This window comes from Palaemon carinicauda, chromosome 26 (genome assembly GCF_036898095.1).
Source record: "Palaemon carinicauda isolate YSFRI2023 chromosome 26, ASM3689809v2, whole genome shotgun sequence".
Classification (NCBI taxonomy): Eukaryota; Metazoa; Arthropoda; class Malacostraca; order Decapoda; family Palaemonidae; genus Palaemon; species Palaemon carinicauda.
This window is the reverse complement of record NC_090750.1, coordinates 103,634,138-103,649,638: the sequence shown is the minus strand read 5'-3', so window position 1 is coordinate 103,649,638 and position 15,501 is coordinate 103,634,138. Positions and strand designations below refer to the sequence as shown.

General features: G+C 41.0%; 1 protein-coding gene across 3 annotated transcripts in view; it reads right to left on the bottom strand.

Annotated features, from left to right (window-relative positions):
• Positions 1 to 6,014: 6,014 nt before the first annotated feature.
• LOC137620353 (tRNA-uridine aminocarboxypropyltransferase 1) overlaps positions 6,015 to 15,501 on the bottom strand; it is a 10,524-nt gene continuing 1,037 nt past the window's right edge. For all 3 annotated transcript variants that reach the window (XM_068350583.1, XM_068350584.1, XM_068350585.1), the window contains exons 2-5: positions 14,512 to 14,911; positions 12,704 to 12,844; positions 8,881 to 9,076; positions 6,015 to 6,324 (exon numbers count right to left, since the gene is read on the bottom strand). In XM_068350583.1, the coding sequence (XP_068206684.1) occupies positions 6,080 to 6,324; positions 8,881 to 9,076; positions 12,704 to 12,844; positions 14,512 to 14,862 (933 nt within the window). In that variant the 5' untranslated portion in view covers positions 14,863 to 14,911 and the 3' untranslated portion in view covers positions 6,015 to 6,079. The remainder of the gene's footprint in view (positions 6,325 to 8,880; positions 9,077 to 12,703; positions 12,845 to 14,511; positions 14,912 to 15,501) is intronic.

The following is a 15,501-nucleotide window of genomic DNA, read 5'->3' as shown; positions in this document are numbered from 1 at the left end:
AACTGACGTCTAGCACCGGTCTCCACCCTCCTGTCTTCTTCGGCACTAAGAAGAGGCGGTTGTAGAAGCCCGGGGATTGATGGTCCCGGACTATGACTACCGCTCCCTTTTGTAGTAAGAGAGACACCTCTTGCTGTAAAGCTAGTCTCTTGTCCTCCTCTCTGTACCTGGGAGAGAGGTCGATGGGAGTTGTTGCTAGAGGGGGCTTGCGTAAGAATGGAATCTTGTACCCCTCCCTGAGTAACTTCACAGACTGTGCGTCTGCGCCCCTGTTCTCCCAGGCCTGCCAGTAGTTCTTGAGCCTGGCTCCCACTGCTGTCTGAAGAAGGTGGCAGTCAGACTCTGCCTCTAGAGGACTTGGAACCCTTCTTCTTACTCCCACGTTGACTTCCGGCACGAGCACCTCCTCTGCTGGAGGCTCTGCCACGAAAGGGCGGAATGAACCTTGACGCTGGAGTGTCCATCCTAGGTCTAGGTACGGAGGGCAAAGGGGTGGTTTTGCGTGCGGATGACGCCACCAGGTCATGGGTGTCTTTCTGGATCAAGGAGGCAGCAATCTCCTTGATCAACTCTTCAGGGAAGAGACACTTCGAGAGTGGAGCAAACATAAGCTCCGACTTTTGACATGGGGTGACTCCAGCTGACAAGAAGGAGCAAAGGTGATCTCGCTTCTTGAGAACCCCAGACACGAAAGAAGCCGCAAGCTCACTAGAACCATCCCGTATGGCTTTGTCCATGCAGGACATGATGAGCATGGAAGTTTCCTTATCAGAAGGGGAGGTCTTCCTGCTCAACGCTCCCAAACACCAGTCCAAGAAGTTAAAGACTTCGAATGCGCGGAAAACTCCCTTCATAAGATGGTCCATATCCGAAGGAGTCCAGCAAATCTTGGAGCGTCTCATAGCCAGCCTGCGGGGAGAGTCTACCAGACTTGAGAAGTCGCCCTGGGCAGAGGCAGGAACTCCCAAGCCGAGAACTTCTCCCGTGGCATACCAGACGCTAGATCTGGAAGCAAGCTTGACCGGGGGAAACATGAAGGATGTCTTACCAAGTTGCTTCTTGGACTGCAACCACTCTCCCAGTACCCTTAAAGCTCTCTTGGACGAGCGAGCGAGTACGAGCTTCGTAAAGGCAGGTGCTGCTGACTGCATGCCTAAAGCGAACTCAGAGGGAGGCGAGCGTGGTGCTGCAGACACAAACTGATCCGGATATAAATCCTTGAACAGCGCAAGCACTTTCCTAAAGTCTAAGGAAGGAGGCGAGGTCTTGGGTTCTTCGATGTCCGAGTGTTGGTCGTCAAGATGTGCAGCTTCGTCATCATCAGAGATACCATCGTCTGAATGTTGAGGAGGAAGAGGCAACGGAGTGGGCTGGACGGCTGAGTCCGGCAGCACGGGTGCATGCGTGGCTGCACTGGACCCAACATCATGCCACTGTTGGTCAGTCTGAACTGGCAACAACCAAAGCTGAGTGGGTGCGCAAAGAGTCTACTCCCGACTGTGGAAGGATAGCGGAGACCACCGTGGGTTGCGGAGGCTGACGCACCGCGTCAAAACACGGCAGCCTAACTCCACCCTCCTGTTGTTGTGGTAGCTCACGCACGGCAACGGAGGGTTCCGTGCGTCTGTGAACGTCAGCATGCGTCTGGCAGGGTCGACTGCGCATGGGTGGAGGAGCTCTCACAGCTGGCGTGTGGGAGCAGGCAGCCTCAGCGTCTGCTGGGCGCACAACCGTGGCAGGTTGTGGGCTAACGGGTGCAGCGGCAACCTTCTCCGCACGAAACTCCTGCATAACAGCAGCTAACTGAGTCTGCATAGACTGCAGCAAAGACCACTTAGGGTCTACAAAAGCGGCAACAGACGGAGTTACTGTCCGTTGTGACTGAGGGTCTAAAACAGCGGGTGCGGCAACAGACGGAGTTACTGCCTGTTGCGGTACCACTTTGCCTCTCTTAGGAGGTGTGCAGTCGTCGGAGGACTGCAGCGAGTCCGAACTGACCCAGTGGCTACACCTGGGCCGTTGGACTAGCTCGGAAGGGACCTTACGTTTAAGAGGCCGTGAGACCTTGGTCCATCGTTTCTGTCGAGAAACCTCTTCCGCAGACGAGGAATGAACGGGCTCACTCGTCTTCTTGTGGGTGGGACGATCTAGGTAAAATACGTCCGAAACCACGGAGGGTACGTCTGTCCGCTGATTAAAGCCTGTCGAACCCTTTGGTCGTACGACATTGCTTCTCCCCTGGGCTTGGGAGCTTGCAAGAGGTCCCGGACTGGGAGGACGACAGGCACGAACAGACGCACCCTCATGCGTAACACTGACACTTTTCACTGCACTGACACTCACTTCACTTCCCACTGCACTTTTACCTTTCAACTCTCTGACGTCAGCCATGAGTTGATTGCGGTCATTCGCCAATGACTCAACTCTCTCACCTAGAGCCTGGATGGCACGCATCATATCTGCCATTGAAGGTTGATGAGAGCTAGCAGGGGGGTCGGGTGCAACCACTACAGGGGAAGGAATAGGTTGAGGGGCATGGGGAGAGGAAAAATCAATTGAGCGAGACGAACTCCTCCTGATCCTATCCTTCTCTAGCCTACGTGCATATTTCAGGAATTCTTGAAACCCGAATTCCGAAAGCCCAGCGCATTCCTCACATCGATCTTCCAATTGACAGGCTTTACCCCTACAATTGGAACAAACGGTGTGCGGATCGATAGAGGCCTTCGGAAGACGCCTTGAACAGTCCCTAGCGCTACATTTCCTGTACTTGGGGACTTGAGAAGGGTCAGACATCTTGAATTAGTCAAAGGGGGGAATTCAAAATCTATCCAAGTCGTCAACAAATAATCCAAAATCCAAAAAAGAATGCAAGGAAGTATTGAAGATAACTTCTGCACAGCGATAGCTAATAACCAGAAATGAATACTTCACCAAATAACGTGAAAATCAATCCAGAAAACAAGAGCGTATTCAGTAGGTCTTGCCGGTGGCACGACAGAGAGAAAATTGGTTCTGTGTTGACATCGAGTACTTGAGTACCTGCTCGACAGATGGCGCTGTTGATGTACACCCCCACCTGTATAGCGATCGCTGGCGTATTCCGCCCGTAGGTTTTTTCTGTCGGGCAGCAGAGCTGACAGCTATATGATCATCGGGTAAGTTTAATATTGAAAATTTACAGTATTCATGTCCATTTTTCTTAACATGATTAATGCATAAAATTTTCTAAATTGCTACCAAATAGGCAACTGTTTATAAGCGAATCCTCGGAAAAGGTGAGCATACACTACTGTATATGAAGGTGGACATGTTAATACACCTGATAAAGACCAGCATTAATGTATGGATCAGAAACTTGGGCTTTAAGATGAAAAGAGGAAGGAAAGCTTGAGAGAACTGATGTGGATTATGGGAGTATCACTGTTTGAAAGATTTGAAAATGGAAGAAGAATGGCAGGTGTACTGAGATGATAAGTGTCACGACTGAGATGGTGTGGGCATGTGTTAAGGATGGATGGTGGGGAAGGAGTGAGGAGGACTTAGGAGGAACCTGTAAGGATGGAGAAGATCAAGAGGGAGGCAGAGAATTAAATGGCGAGATAAGGTGAAGGATGATATGGCGAGAAGAGGTTTGGCGGAAGAGGATGCCTTTGATCGAAGGCATTGCAGAGGGCGCGTCAGGCAACCGACCTCTTAATGCAGGGATAACGGTGGGAAAGCAGATAGGGTGAAGGATGATAGGGAGAGAAGAGGTTTGGCGGAAGAGGATGCCTTTGATAGAAGGCATTGGATAGGGCGCGTCATCTTAATGAAGGGATAATTGTGGGGAAGAAGATGACAACACATCTTATAGCATGACCTTTTAGAGACTGTATATGTATTAAAAATTAATCAAGTGAAGCTCAACAGTGATATGGAGGAATATGGTGAGAGGAGCAATGAGGTCTCACTAAAGTAAGAAAACGGATTTTGAGCGAAGCGAAAAATCTATTTTTGGGTGAGATAGCCATGGCGTCCTGATGGAAGGTTCCTGTTTGGTAGCTTCCTTGGGTATAAGACTACTAAGATATTCCCAGAGAATTTAACCACAGGTTATCACAGAATTCTAACTTCTGGAGCGAGTATCTCAAAGGTTTCCCTTTAAGACATCGTAATACAACAGGGGACACGCATGTCTGGTCGTGCCACATAGCTATCTCCACCCCGAACAGAGTTAACGCTTCGGTGTGTAAGGGCTGAGAATAGCTGGGAGCCGTTCCACAGCTAATCTCACTCGTGGCTACTACTGATACTCGAGACGTAAACAAACGGACGCCATTGCTCTAATGACGTCACGCGCGTCTTTATCCATCCTTTGTTTAGTAGCTGCCCTACTGAGACGGATTTTCCCTTGTGTGAACTTTATCGTTTTGCATCTTCGCTATGTCGTTACCTTCAGCCTCGCCTTCTTCTGGAAAGTTGAGTACAAGGTTCCAGTATTGTTTAATTAAGCTCTGGCCGTAAAGTAAATATTATTTCGCGAAATAATTGATGTTTTGTGGCAGAGCTGTGCCTCTACCGGACCCGCCATTTTATGGCGTCGTTGTTGTTTTGCATGTCTTATTTAGTTAGCCACAACAACGCTTCCGGCATTATATACTAATCGAATACATTAGTTTATTTAGTCTTCATAGCTAGGAACTTTTATATCGTGTTTAGACGCTTTTTATCGGTCATCGATTGACCTCATACCAGTCGGCTACTATAGCCCCCAGGCCAGGAGCCTATATACAAGTGTTCATGCATGATTTATCAGTGATCCTAGACTAAGTTATGAAGATAGTGGCATTATTATTTTACAATACTTTTGACTAGTGATGCAAATGTTTTCGCCTTCAGGGACCATATAGGGGATAGGCTAGTCAGTGATTCTTTCTAGCCTAACCTAACCTTAGGACCCCTATATGCTTCCTTCATCCCCTGCCTTGGCACTCCCTCTATTTAGCCTTGATCCCTTTTCTGAGTAAAGGGATTTATGGTCTAATAGAGTATTTTATCGCCTCTCAGTCCTCCCTAAAGGAATGAACCCCCTTTAGGATTGCGTCTGAGAGTGAGGTTAGGCTAGCCTACCTCTATGGCTAGGATAGTCTACGACTTTCCTGCGATAGCGATACGTCTTCTTCCTTGCCTAGTTCAGGACTTTTAGCCCTGATCTAGGCCGGGTTAGGAAGGTTTCTCTGTTCCATGCTGAAACTGTACTCTTGCACCGTTTTAGCTGATCAGCCTATTCTTAGGTTAGGGAGTGTCCTCCCTTCCCTTTGTGGCCGCTCTGGTACAGAAACCCTTCCTGGGAAGACCCCTCTCTTCTCCCTCCCCACCTATCTCTTGTATAGCCTAGCCTATGCTTAGGTTAGTTTATACTCATCTGTCCCCTGTCCTACAAATCCTCCTTAGGGTGGAAGAGTAGGGCTACCAGAGCTTCCCTGTGCTGTCCGCTCTGGTACATATACCTTCATAGTGTCCTATAAGGTTAGTTACTAGTGTAGCTCTGCATAGGGGAGTCTCCCCCCCCCCCTCTTGAGTGTTCCCTAGTCCTCCCTTGGGCTACCTGCTCCCGGTCCCTAGTGACCCCTGCTTATGGATGCTAGAGCCTGTCTCTATCATGGGTACACCCCCTCAGGGAGGGGGAGGGATGTCTGGAACCCTGACGGTACTTCCTACATCCCTTCCTCCCTCCCCCTGTCTCTCTATCTATCCGGGTGCCGGTCTCTTGCCGCCTCTACTGCCGGCAATACCTGCCTCCCTCTTGGTGGTTAAATTCTCTGGGAATATCTTAGTAGTCTTATACCCAAGGAAGCTACCAAACAGGAACCTTCCATCAGGACGCCATGGCTTGAGCCCAAAAATAGAATTCTGTAAAAGTGAGAAAATAATACCTAGATTCAACAAATGATTTACTCTGTAAAATGGTATAACAAAAAAAGATCACTCATTGTAAGGAATGTAAATCCATAAGAATTGGACTAAAAACCTTGTGTATCTTCAATATTTGCTTTAATATTTAAAACTCTATCTATAAACATTGATTAAGTTAGTGCTAGATATCTTTGTAGGCCAACAAAGAATCTTGACCATATAGAGAATGTATCTTTTCAAACATAAACTTGAAGAAAAACAACAAATCGTCATACTGATTGTCATACTTAGATCCTAATACATTAGTATGAACATCTACAACAAAATAATATATGGCTTCGATTGTGGCAAGGTATGTGTTTGGCTTTCCTCGTTGATATCGCCAGAACAACGTCTCCCTCTCTTTGAGTTCGACGCAAGTTAAACCTGCAAAGGAATTAGATCTTTATTGTCACTACAACAGTGCGTCACAGATTAAAAGTCCTCAGCTTATAAACTTACGCTATTCATAAAGATTTTGTTAAATTTTTGCCTCTGGTAGGCTTCAACCAACTAGCATACCTACGATTTTCAGCAGCAAAAGTTAACCCTTTTACCCCCGGGGTATTTGGAAATTTCCAACCCTTAACTCCCAGGGGGTTATTTTCTTCCCAGCACATTTTGCTGTATTTTTTTTTAAATTGCTCTAACAGCCTTAATTTTTGTCATAGAGAGGTCAGGTTGGTCTCATTCTCTTGGAAAATGCCTGAATGTTCTCAAAAAATTATAAAAAAATATGAAAAACCAATTTTTATAGCATTTTTTTGCAAGGACGTACCGATACGTCCATGGGGGTAAAGGGATGGCTTTTGTGAAACGTACCAGTACGTCCTTTGGGGGTAAAAGGGTTAACAAACAGTTACGTTTCATACTGCACATGCCTTCTTGCTTACTCCATTAAATTGTGTGATTTCATTTTGAACTTTAGATACAATATTTATTTATTATTTCAGTTTGATTTGTGTTTGTATCTCTGAATGTTTGTAACTTGAGGGCTGTCTGTATTTAGTTTGTTACCTCCCCAACGAAGTGGAAAGGTTATGTTTTCTGCCTTGTTTGTGTGTGTTTGTTTGTGAATAGCTTCCTGACCACAATTTTAATCGTAGAGTAATGAAACTTGCAGGGATTAACTGTTATGTAAAAAGCTGGAAATTATTAAATTTTGAAAGGTCAAGGTCACGTGAGGTCAAGCAAAATGTCCAATTCACGTAATCAGCCATAAGATTGGACATCGTTGTCACAGAGACTTCAAACTTGGTTCATATTTGAGTGTATGAAAATCTATGCCCATTAATACATGTTACGGCCAAAGATCAAGGTCAAGGTCGAGCAAAAGGTCGAGAAGTAAGAGAAATAAGCTGACGCGGTGGAGGTCTCCGGTCTACTGAGTGCCCCTCTAGTTTAGTAGTGTAATATGCGTTTCATTCTTAATCTAATTTTGGTTCATTTTCAAAAGCTCATTTTGGATACCAAATGAGACAAAAATCGAAAAAATTAGGCTGAAAAGTGCAATATTTCATGATTTTTTATAAATAACTTCTAAAGATGAATCAACATTCTGAATACAAATATAGGATCTGTGAAGCTATTCGCATACAAAAATACTAAGTTTGCTCTCATTAACCCTTTTACCCTCAAAGGACGTACTGGTACGTTTCACAAAACTCTTCCCTTTACCCCCATGGACGTACCGGTACGTTCTTGCAAAAAACTGTTATTTACAATTTTTTCTTGCATATTTTTGATAATTTTTTGAGAAACTTCAGGCATTTTCCAAGAGAATGAGACCAACCTGACCTCTCTATGACAAAAATTAAGGCTGTTAGAGCAATTTAAAAAATATATACTGCAAAATGTGCTTGAAAAAATATAACCCCTGGGGGTTAAGGGTTGGAAAGTTCCAAATAGCCTGGGGGTAAAAGGGTTAATGACACATCTTGCTTGGGTTCATATGCTAAAAAGGCAAGATTTGTCCACACACCCATACTTTTAATGAATATCATTCATAAACATTTGAAGAAATATGATTAAGTTACAAATGATACAATATAACCAAACCAAACTTCGAAGTTCTCATCTCTTACCACATAAAACACGAAACATTAACCCTTTTACCCCCAAAGGACGTACTGGTACGTTTCACAAAAGCCATCCCTTTACCCCCATGGACGTACCGGTACGTCCTTGCAAAAAAATGCTAAAAAAATTTGTTTTTCATATTTTTTGATAATTTTTTGAGAAAATTCAGGCATTTTCCAAGAGAATGAGACCAACCTGACCTCTCTATGACAAAAATTAAGGCTGTTAGAGCAATTTAAAAAATATATACTGCAAAATGTGCTGGGAAAAAAATAACCCCCTGGGGATTAAGGGTTGGAAATTTCCAAATACCCCAGGGGTAAAAGGGTTAATCTACTTTTTGGATTTCCAAGGGATAGATAGTCATTCAGACTAGCCACAAAATATTAATAACTCAAGACCAAGAGGTACATCATTGCCTCTAAGGATCTTCCTTCATAGAATATTATAGAGGCCAATTTATATTACTCATTACTGTATGTAAATGATCAAGCAAGATTTCAAGTCTCTTTTTATTCTCTTGCTTGACGGTACACTCGGGCACACTATTTTTCAACTTCATTTCTCTTTCTCTTGTGTTTTCAAAGTTATAGTTTATATATGAAAGATTTATTTCAATGTTGTTACTGTTCTTAAAATATTTAATTTTATTGTTAATTAGTTCTCTTGAAGTTTATTTATTTCCTTATTTCCCTTCCCCACTGGGCTATTTTCCCTGTTGGATCCCTTGGGCATATAGCATCCTGCTTTTCCAACTAGGGTTGTAGCTTAGTAAGTAATAATAATAATAATAATAATAATAATAATAATAATAATAATAACATACATCTTTTTCTGATGCAATACAAAACGTCAATAGCATACCTTTCACTCGTTCATCGTTATGCAACTTCTTCGTCTGATTCCAAGTGCAGTCAATAAATACAGCTCTAGTAAACGGTAGATGTTGCTTGCTCCGCTTAACATCCGGCTCGTGAGGTTTCCTCGTAGCTCTTTTATCAAGGTGTGACCATAGGCTCTCAAGGGGGACGGCATTCTTGTCTGGGAATATCAAGAGTACCTGGAAAAAAAATATAAACAAAAATGTAATAACACTTGAAATCACAAATTTTTAAGTAATTTGTATTTTTCCCAACATACTTACCTCGAACTACTTTCTTAGGAGTATCAGGGAGACTCCTCCCAACCGACCAGAATTTTGTGTAGTTTACCCTATTCCCGTTTTCTATGGGGGTCAACCTCAGGCGGAGTGATACGCGCCCTGAGGCGACCCAGGGTCGGAGAGCATGCTTGCTTAGGTCGTGCTCCTCAGTAAGTTTCTGGTGGCGACGTGATTACCATCTCGCCGCGCTCTCCTCTCCCAGTGCGACCCTTGTGTCCCCCGACCCTTTGTGTCTACCACGCGTTACCCACGTATTATAACTTACACATCTGAGTGGAAACCTTATTCAGTGGTGTACCCACTTAACTTTTCAGATATTCCAGGTTCTGGCTTTCTGATCTAACCTACCTTTGAGCATTGAAGATAACTCGCATGTAAGAGTAATCCTCTATAATTCCTAGCCAACACTGAAATAAACTTTACTTTCATCCTTCAATTCAAGATATTTATTAGAAAAGTTTTTTAAAAAAGTAGCTAAATAAAAATGACAATAATTAACCCTTTTACCCCCAAAGGACGTACTGGTATGTTTCACAAAACTCATCCCTTTACCCCCATGGACGTACCGGTACCTCCTTGCAAAAAACTGCTATTTACATATTTTTTTTGCATATTTTTGATAATTTTTTTCAGAAACTTCAGGCATTTTCCAAGAGAATGAGACCAACCTGACCTCTCTATGATGAAAATTAAGGCTGTTAGAGCAATTTAACAAATATATACTGCAAAATGTGCTTGAAAAAAAAATAACCCCTGGGGGTTAAGGGTTGGAAAGTTCCAAATAGCCTGGGGGTAAAAGAGTTAAAGCACAGTTTCATGATAAAATAAGACATCTTCATACTAAAATGTGTATTCTATACTCACCTAACAGTCACATAGCTACAGCATACCTAAAACCCAAGGTTTGATTTGGTAGTGAAAATTCAATTCCACCACCAAAACAAGATGGTGGGCTATCTGCACATCCACCACAGAATGTAAATATTGAATCAGTTGAACTTCAAAATTTAAAAGTTGGAGCAAATGTTTTTATGTTGACCAGGCTGACATGAGTCTTTTTATTGTTTATATATGACATATCTGTTTTCAACGTTGTTAATAGTTTATATGACATATCTGTTTTGAAGCTGTTACTGTTTTTAGAATGATATATTGTTAATTTATTCTCATCATTTATTTATTTTCTTATTTCCTTTCCTCACTGGGCTATTTTTTCCCTTTGAGAGCCCTTGGGCTTATAGCATCTTGGTTTTCCAACTAGGGTTGTAGCTTGGCTAGTAATAATAATAATATACCATTTGCAACTAAGTGACTACCCTGTACAGGATAAGTATAAAAATCAATCACATTTTATCATGAAAAGACCTTTGTTATGTTCTTACCCAAGAGTCACATAGCTAAGTCCCACATTTACGTGGAGGCGGAATCAAGTAAACTACCCAAATCTGGGTATACAAATATATTGTACTTCAAAATATGCTGGCTATACTATTAGCCTGCTCACTCATTGTAGAATGGTTTCAGCAAACAAATATTTCCTGTCAGACCTCAGGATGGGTATCTAATTGCAGTTATCCTTTAGGTTTACTAAGTAACAGAAATCATCTTCCTGATAGCAGATCACGCAGTACTTCCTGTCTTCCCGGGCCCCAGTTGACTTCTCCACAGGAGAAATTGAGTGTAAAGACCTGGAGAACTGTCTTGGAAGACTTTGAGCGCTTTCTTCTCTCTCGTCAAGGGGGGATGTACCCCATCTTCTCCGAGATGTAGAGTTTCCCATTCATCATGGGCATGAACTCTGCATACCTCCAGGGATTGGTTTCGGAGCATGGTGGCAGGTCAGACACTTTGGGCCGCTTGCAGGACCCACGAGAAGCAACTACGCGGCTTGCTTCCCGGAATTCCTTCCTCATATCTACGTTTTCCTTACGTAGAGTATCAACCAGCTGCTGGATCTGGGCCATAATCTGGCTAGTGTGTCAGGAAGGTCTCTCCCTTCTCCCTGAGAAGGCTAAATCTGAAAATTACTACTGCACTTTGGGATTGTCTCATTCTCGGTCAAGCGGCGAAGAATACAACTGCACTCAACCAGTGGTTGAGACATGCTGTTCAAGTTAGTTCTGGAAGTGGGTTTAATAATAACAGATTAAGAAGCAGCAGAGTAGCACGCAAGTACAGAAATGCAGCTGAAGTCGAAGCGAGGGTTACTCTATTTGGCAAGTGGGTGGGGTTTACCCTCCACCCACAAGCAACTACTGTATAACTACCTTTTAGGCAGTTACATTTTTAATGAAGAATACACCTATCAAAGAACGAGGATTTGTATTTACGTGGAACAAACAAAAGAACATAAGTGAAGTGACTTTGACAGGAGGATGGGCTGGGCCACTCGCCTATGCACACCACCTGTTGTTAGCTACTTCATCAATGAACTCAACAACGGTTTAGCGTGTGCTGAAGACATTCCCTATCTTAAAGGAAGAAGGGGTTTGTATACACATAGTGACAAAGCATAAACTCAACTGTCAAGAATGTATGCCATCAGCAGTTTTTTTCCAATGAGAAACTGCATAACATTACTTCTCTTAAATGTATAGTATTAACTAGATAACACCAAAACTTTCTAGATTTAAATCATTCTGACTTTTACCCTTGAACTATGGTAATGTACAAATGATATTTCTCAGTGTTTGATACCCTATGATAGTTTTGCAAACTCTTGCCACTCAATTATTTATTCCAAATAATTTTTAGATTTTGTAGATTTGAGAATGCTCTCAGAAGAATATTGGGAGTTAGATAGCAGGAAAGCATTAGAAATGAAACTATAAGAGAGATTACTCAAATGCCATATGTGGACGAGATCATTATGAGTGGTATATGGAGACGGTTTGGCCATACTCTTCGCACTCCCCACGAGAGATTAGTTCACCAAACTTTCAACTGGGCTCCTCAAGGCACTAGAAGAGTTGGAAGACTCAGGCCTACATGGCTGAGGACTACGAAGCGTGAAATAGATGATAAACGGAGAAGTATTGATTTAAAATCTCAAGATAGAGATTATTATTATTATTATTATTATTACTAGCCAAGCAACAACCCTAGTTGGAAAAGCAAGATGCTATAAGCCCAAGGGCTCCAACAGGGAAAAATAGCCCAGTGAGGAAAGGAAATAAGGAAATAAATAAATGATGAGAATAAATTAACAATATATCATTCTAGAAACAGTAACAGCGTCACAACAGATATGTCCTATATAAACTATTAACAACGTCAAAAACAGATATGTCATATATAAACAATAAAAAGACTCATGTCAGCCTGGTCAACATAAAAACATTTGCTCCAACTTTGAACTTTTGAAGTTCTACTGATTCAACTACCCGATTAGGAAGATCATTCCACAACTTGGTAACAGATGACTGGCAAAATCTAACTGAGGCCCTTGCTATCAATAGGTGTAGGATGAGATGATAATGATGATGAATTTGAGTACAGTATTTTTCATAAAGATGCAATACATACATTATCCTCGAGCGAGTAATCAGGAATATCCGGGTACACAAAAATCCGCACATCGTCTGGTGCAATTACAGCTGCATGAACGGCTGTGCTTTTCCCATCAATTTCTTTCGGGTGTTTTAGTATATCAATCTTACAGGGAAGCTGTTAAAGAAGAGAACAGAATTACTATGGCTTTCAGAAAAAAAAATTGTCTGAGATTTCAAAAATATTAAAAGGTTTCTTTTTTAAAAATCTTCAATTAATCAACAGTCACATAAGAAAATAATATATCTTTGCTGTAATTTATAAATTAATGGAACTACAAAACCAATTAAGAACACCTAATAACCCTTTTACCCCCAAAGGACGTACTGGTACATTTCACAAAACTCATCCCTTTACCCCCATGGACGTACCGGTATGTCCTTGCAAAAAACTGCTTTTTATATTTTTTTTTTTGCATATTTTTGATGATTTTTTGAAAAACTTCAGGCATTTTCCAAGAGAATGAGACCAACCTGACCTCTCTATGACAAAAATTAAGGCTGTTAGAGCAATAAAAAAATATATATATACTGTACTGTACTGCAAAATGTGCTTGAAAAAAAAAAATAACCCCCGGGGGTTAAGGGTTGGAAAGTTCCAAATAGCCTGGGGGTAAAAGAGCTAAAATACTATGAATATTTCAAAGTTTTTTTTATATATGCATTGATAAGCAACATACAAAACACTAACATGTATGCACAAAATGTAAAAAAGCATTAGATCACCTGAATGACATACAGTACTGTAGTTAGAATTTAAAGTTGAAATACATGAATTCATATTCTATTTAAAATTTGTAACACCAAAGATCCAAGAATGATAAAAATACAAAAATCTATTCTGATATGTATGTTTACAAATTGCATAGCAACACGCTACAGAAGGTCCTCAAGTTACAAACTTAATTGGTCCCAAGAAACTTTGTAAGTCTAATTTAGTTAAATTTTGGGCTTGGGTGGGCCTAACCTGAATTCCATGCCTATGATTTCCAGCTACAAAAATCAACAAATAGTCGGTCTTCGTATGAAATAGATATCCGGTTATTACAAACATTGTTTTCATTACTGTATTAAATGACATATTGTTTTCATTACTGTATTAAATGACATAATACTGCTTTCATTACTGTATTAAATGACATAATATTGTTTTCACTACTGTATTAAATGACATATTCTTTTCATTACTGTATTAAATGACATAATATTGTTTTCATTACTGTATCAAATGATATAATATTGTTTTATTACTGTATTAAATGACATAATATTGTTTTCATTACTGTATTAAATGACATAATATTGTTTTCATTACTGTATTAATTGACATAATATTGCTTTCATAACTCTACTAAATGACATAATATTGTTTTCATTACTGTATTAAATGACATAATATTGTTTTCATTACTGTATTAAATGACATAATATTGTTTTCATTACTGTATTAAATGACATAATATTGTTTTCATTACTGTATTAAATGACATAATATTGTTTTCATTACTGTATTAAATGACATAATATTGCTTTCATTACTGTATTAAATGACATAATATTGTTTTCCTTGCTGTATTAAATGACATAATATTCTTTTCATTACTGTATTAAATGACATAATATTCTTTTCATTACTGTATCAAATGACATAATATTACAGTATTTCTTTATCTTGTCTTTGTTATTTTCAATTGTATTTGTTTGTATCACCAAATGTTTGTAAGTTAAAGACCATCTACAATGAAAAGGAACTGGTTTCCACAAAGAAACAGCCACTTACTATACCTTGATTTTGGGTACTCTATCAGCAATCGTTATCACTGGGATGTAGCAGGTATAGCAGAAATATTTCCTCGACTTCCCACACCGAGAGCACAGTTCGCGGCCGGTCAAGTCGTTAAGAAACTCCGAATTGCTTATTTCCATACTCTCAAACGGTTGTTGTATATTTCTAGGTTTCATTAATCTAACCTGCTCTGCTTTGAACTTTCGCAGGTCTTTAATGTCTCTCTTTTGTATGGCTTTTTGACTGAAACCATTTTGAATAGTTAGAGAAATTGCATCTACGTCTGATGGGTCTGATGACGTTTCGCAGTTGGGAATCTGGAGATCACTTTGTTCGCTGTGGGTGTCCATTATGTGAAGTTTAAAATCGCATCGAATTGAAATTCACACGAAAGTGCACCTGTAAAGAAAGACAGTAAAAATTTTAAATGACTGGAGACTTTTAGGTATGCATGAAAGACAAGTAATACAATTCAAGTTTTTATTCAAAAATCTATTCTTTCAATACCTACCCAGTGCAGTATTCATTTACTTCATGCTTTCAAGCATTTACTTGGTAACGGAAAATTTAAATTGCTCGCCTCACACCACCTCCTGAACTATCAAGATAGGGCAATCACTCGGAGATCGATCAGAGAGATTGAACATGACACCTACTGCTGCTTCCTCTCACACCACTAGGAGTCAATTTCCCTCCCTTTAGAACGTTAGTATCTTTACATAGCCCTAAGTGAACCTAGATCTTACAGGGGAAGGAAGAAAAGGGCGGCACCCTTTGTCCGACTGACAGTGTGCGAGACCATGCATGGAAAGGAGCGTAAGCCCCGGTGCCGTATGCTTTATCACCTTCCCTGTCTGTGTTGGATTATTGAATGTACTGTAATGTAAGGACGGGGTCACAGGCACCCCATGTAGGTAAGGAGACAGCTCCTAGGTTAGGTTAAGTAGGGGATCGGGGTGTATGTATGATAGCGGCCACCTGCATGTATT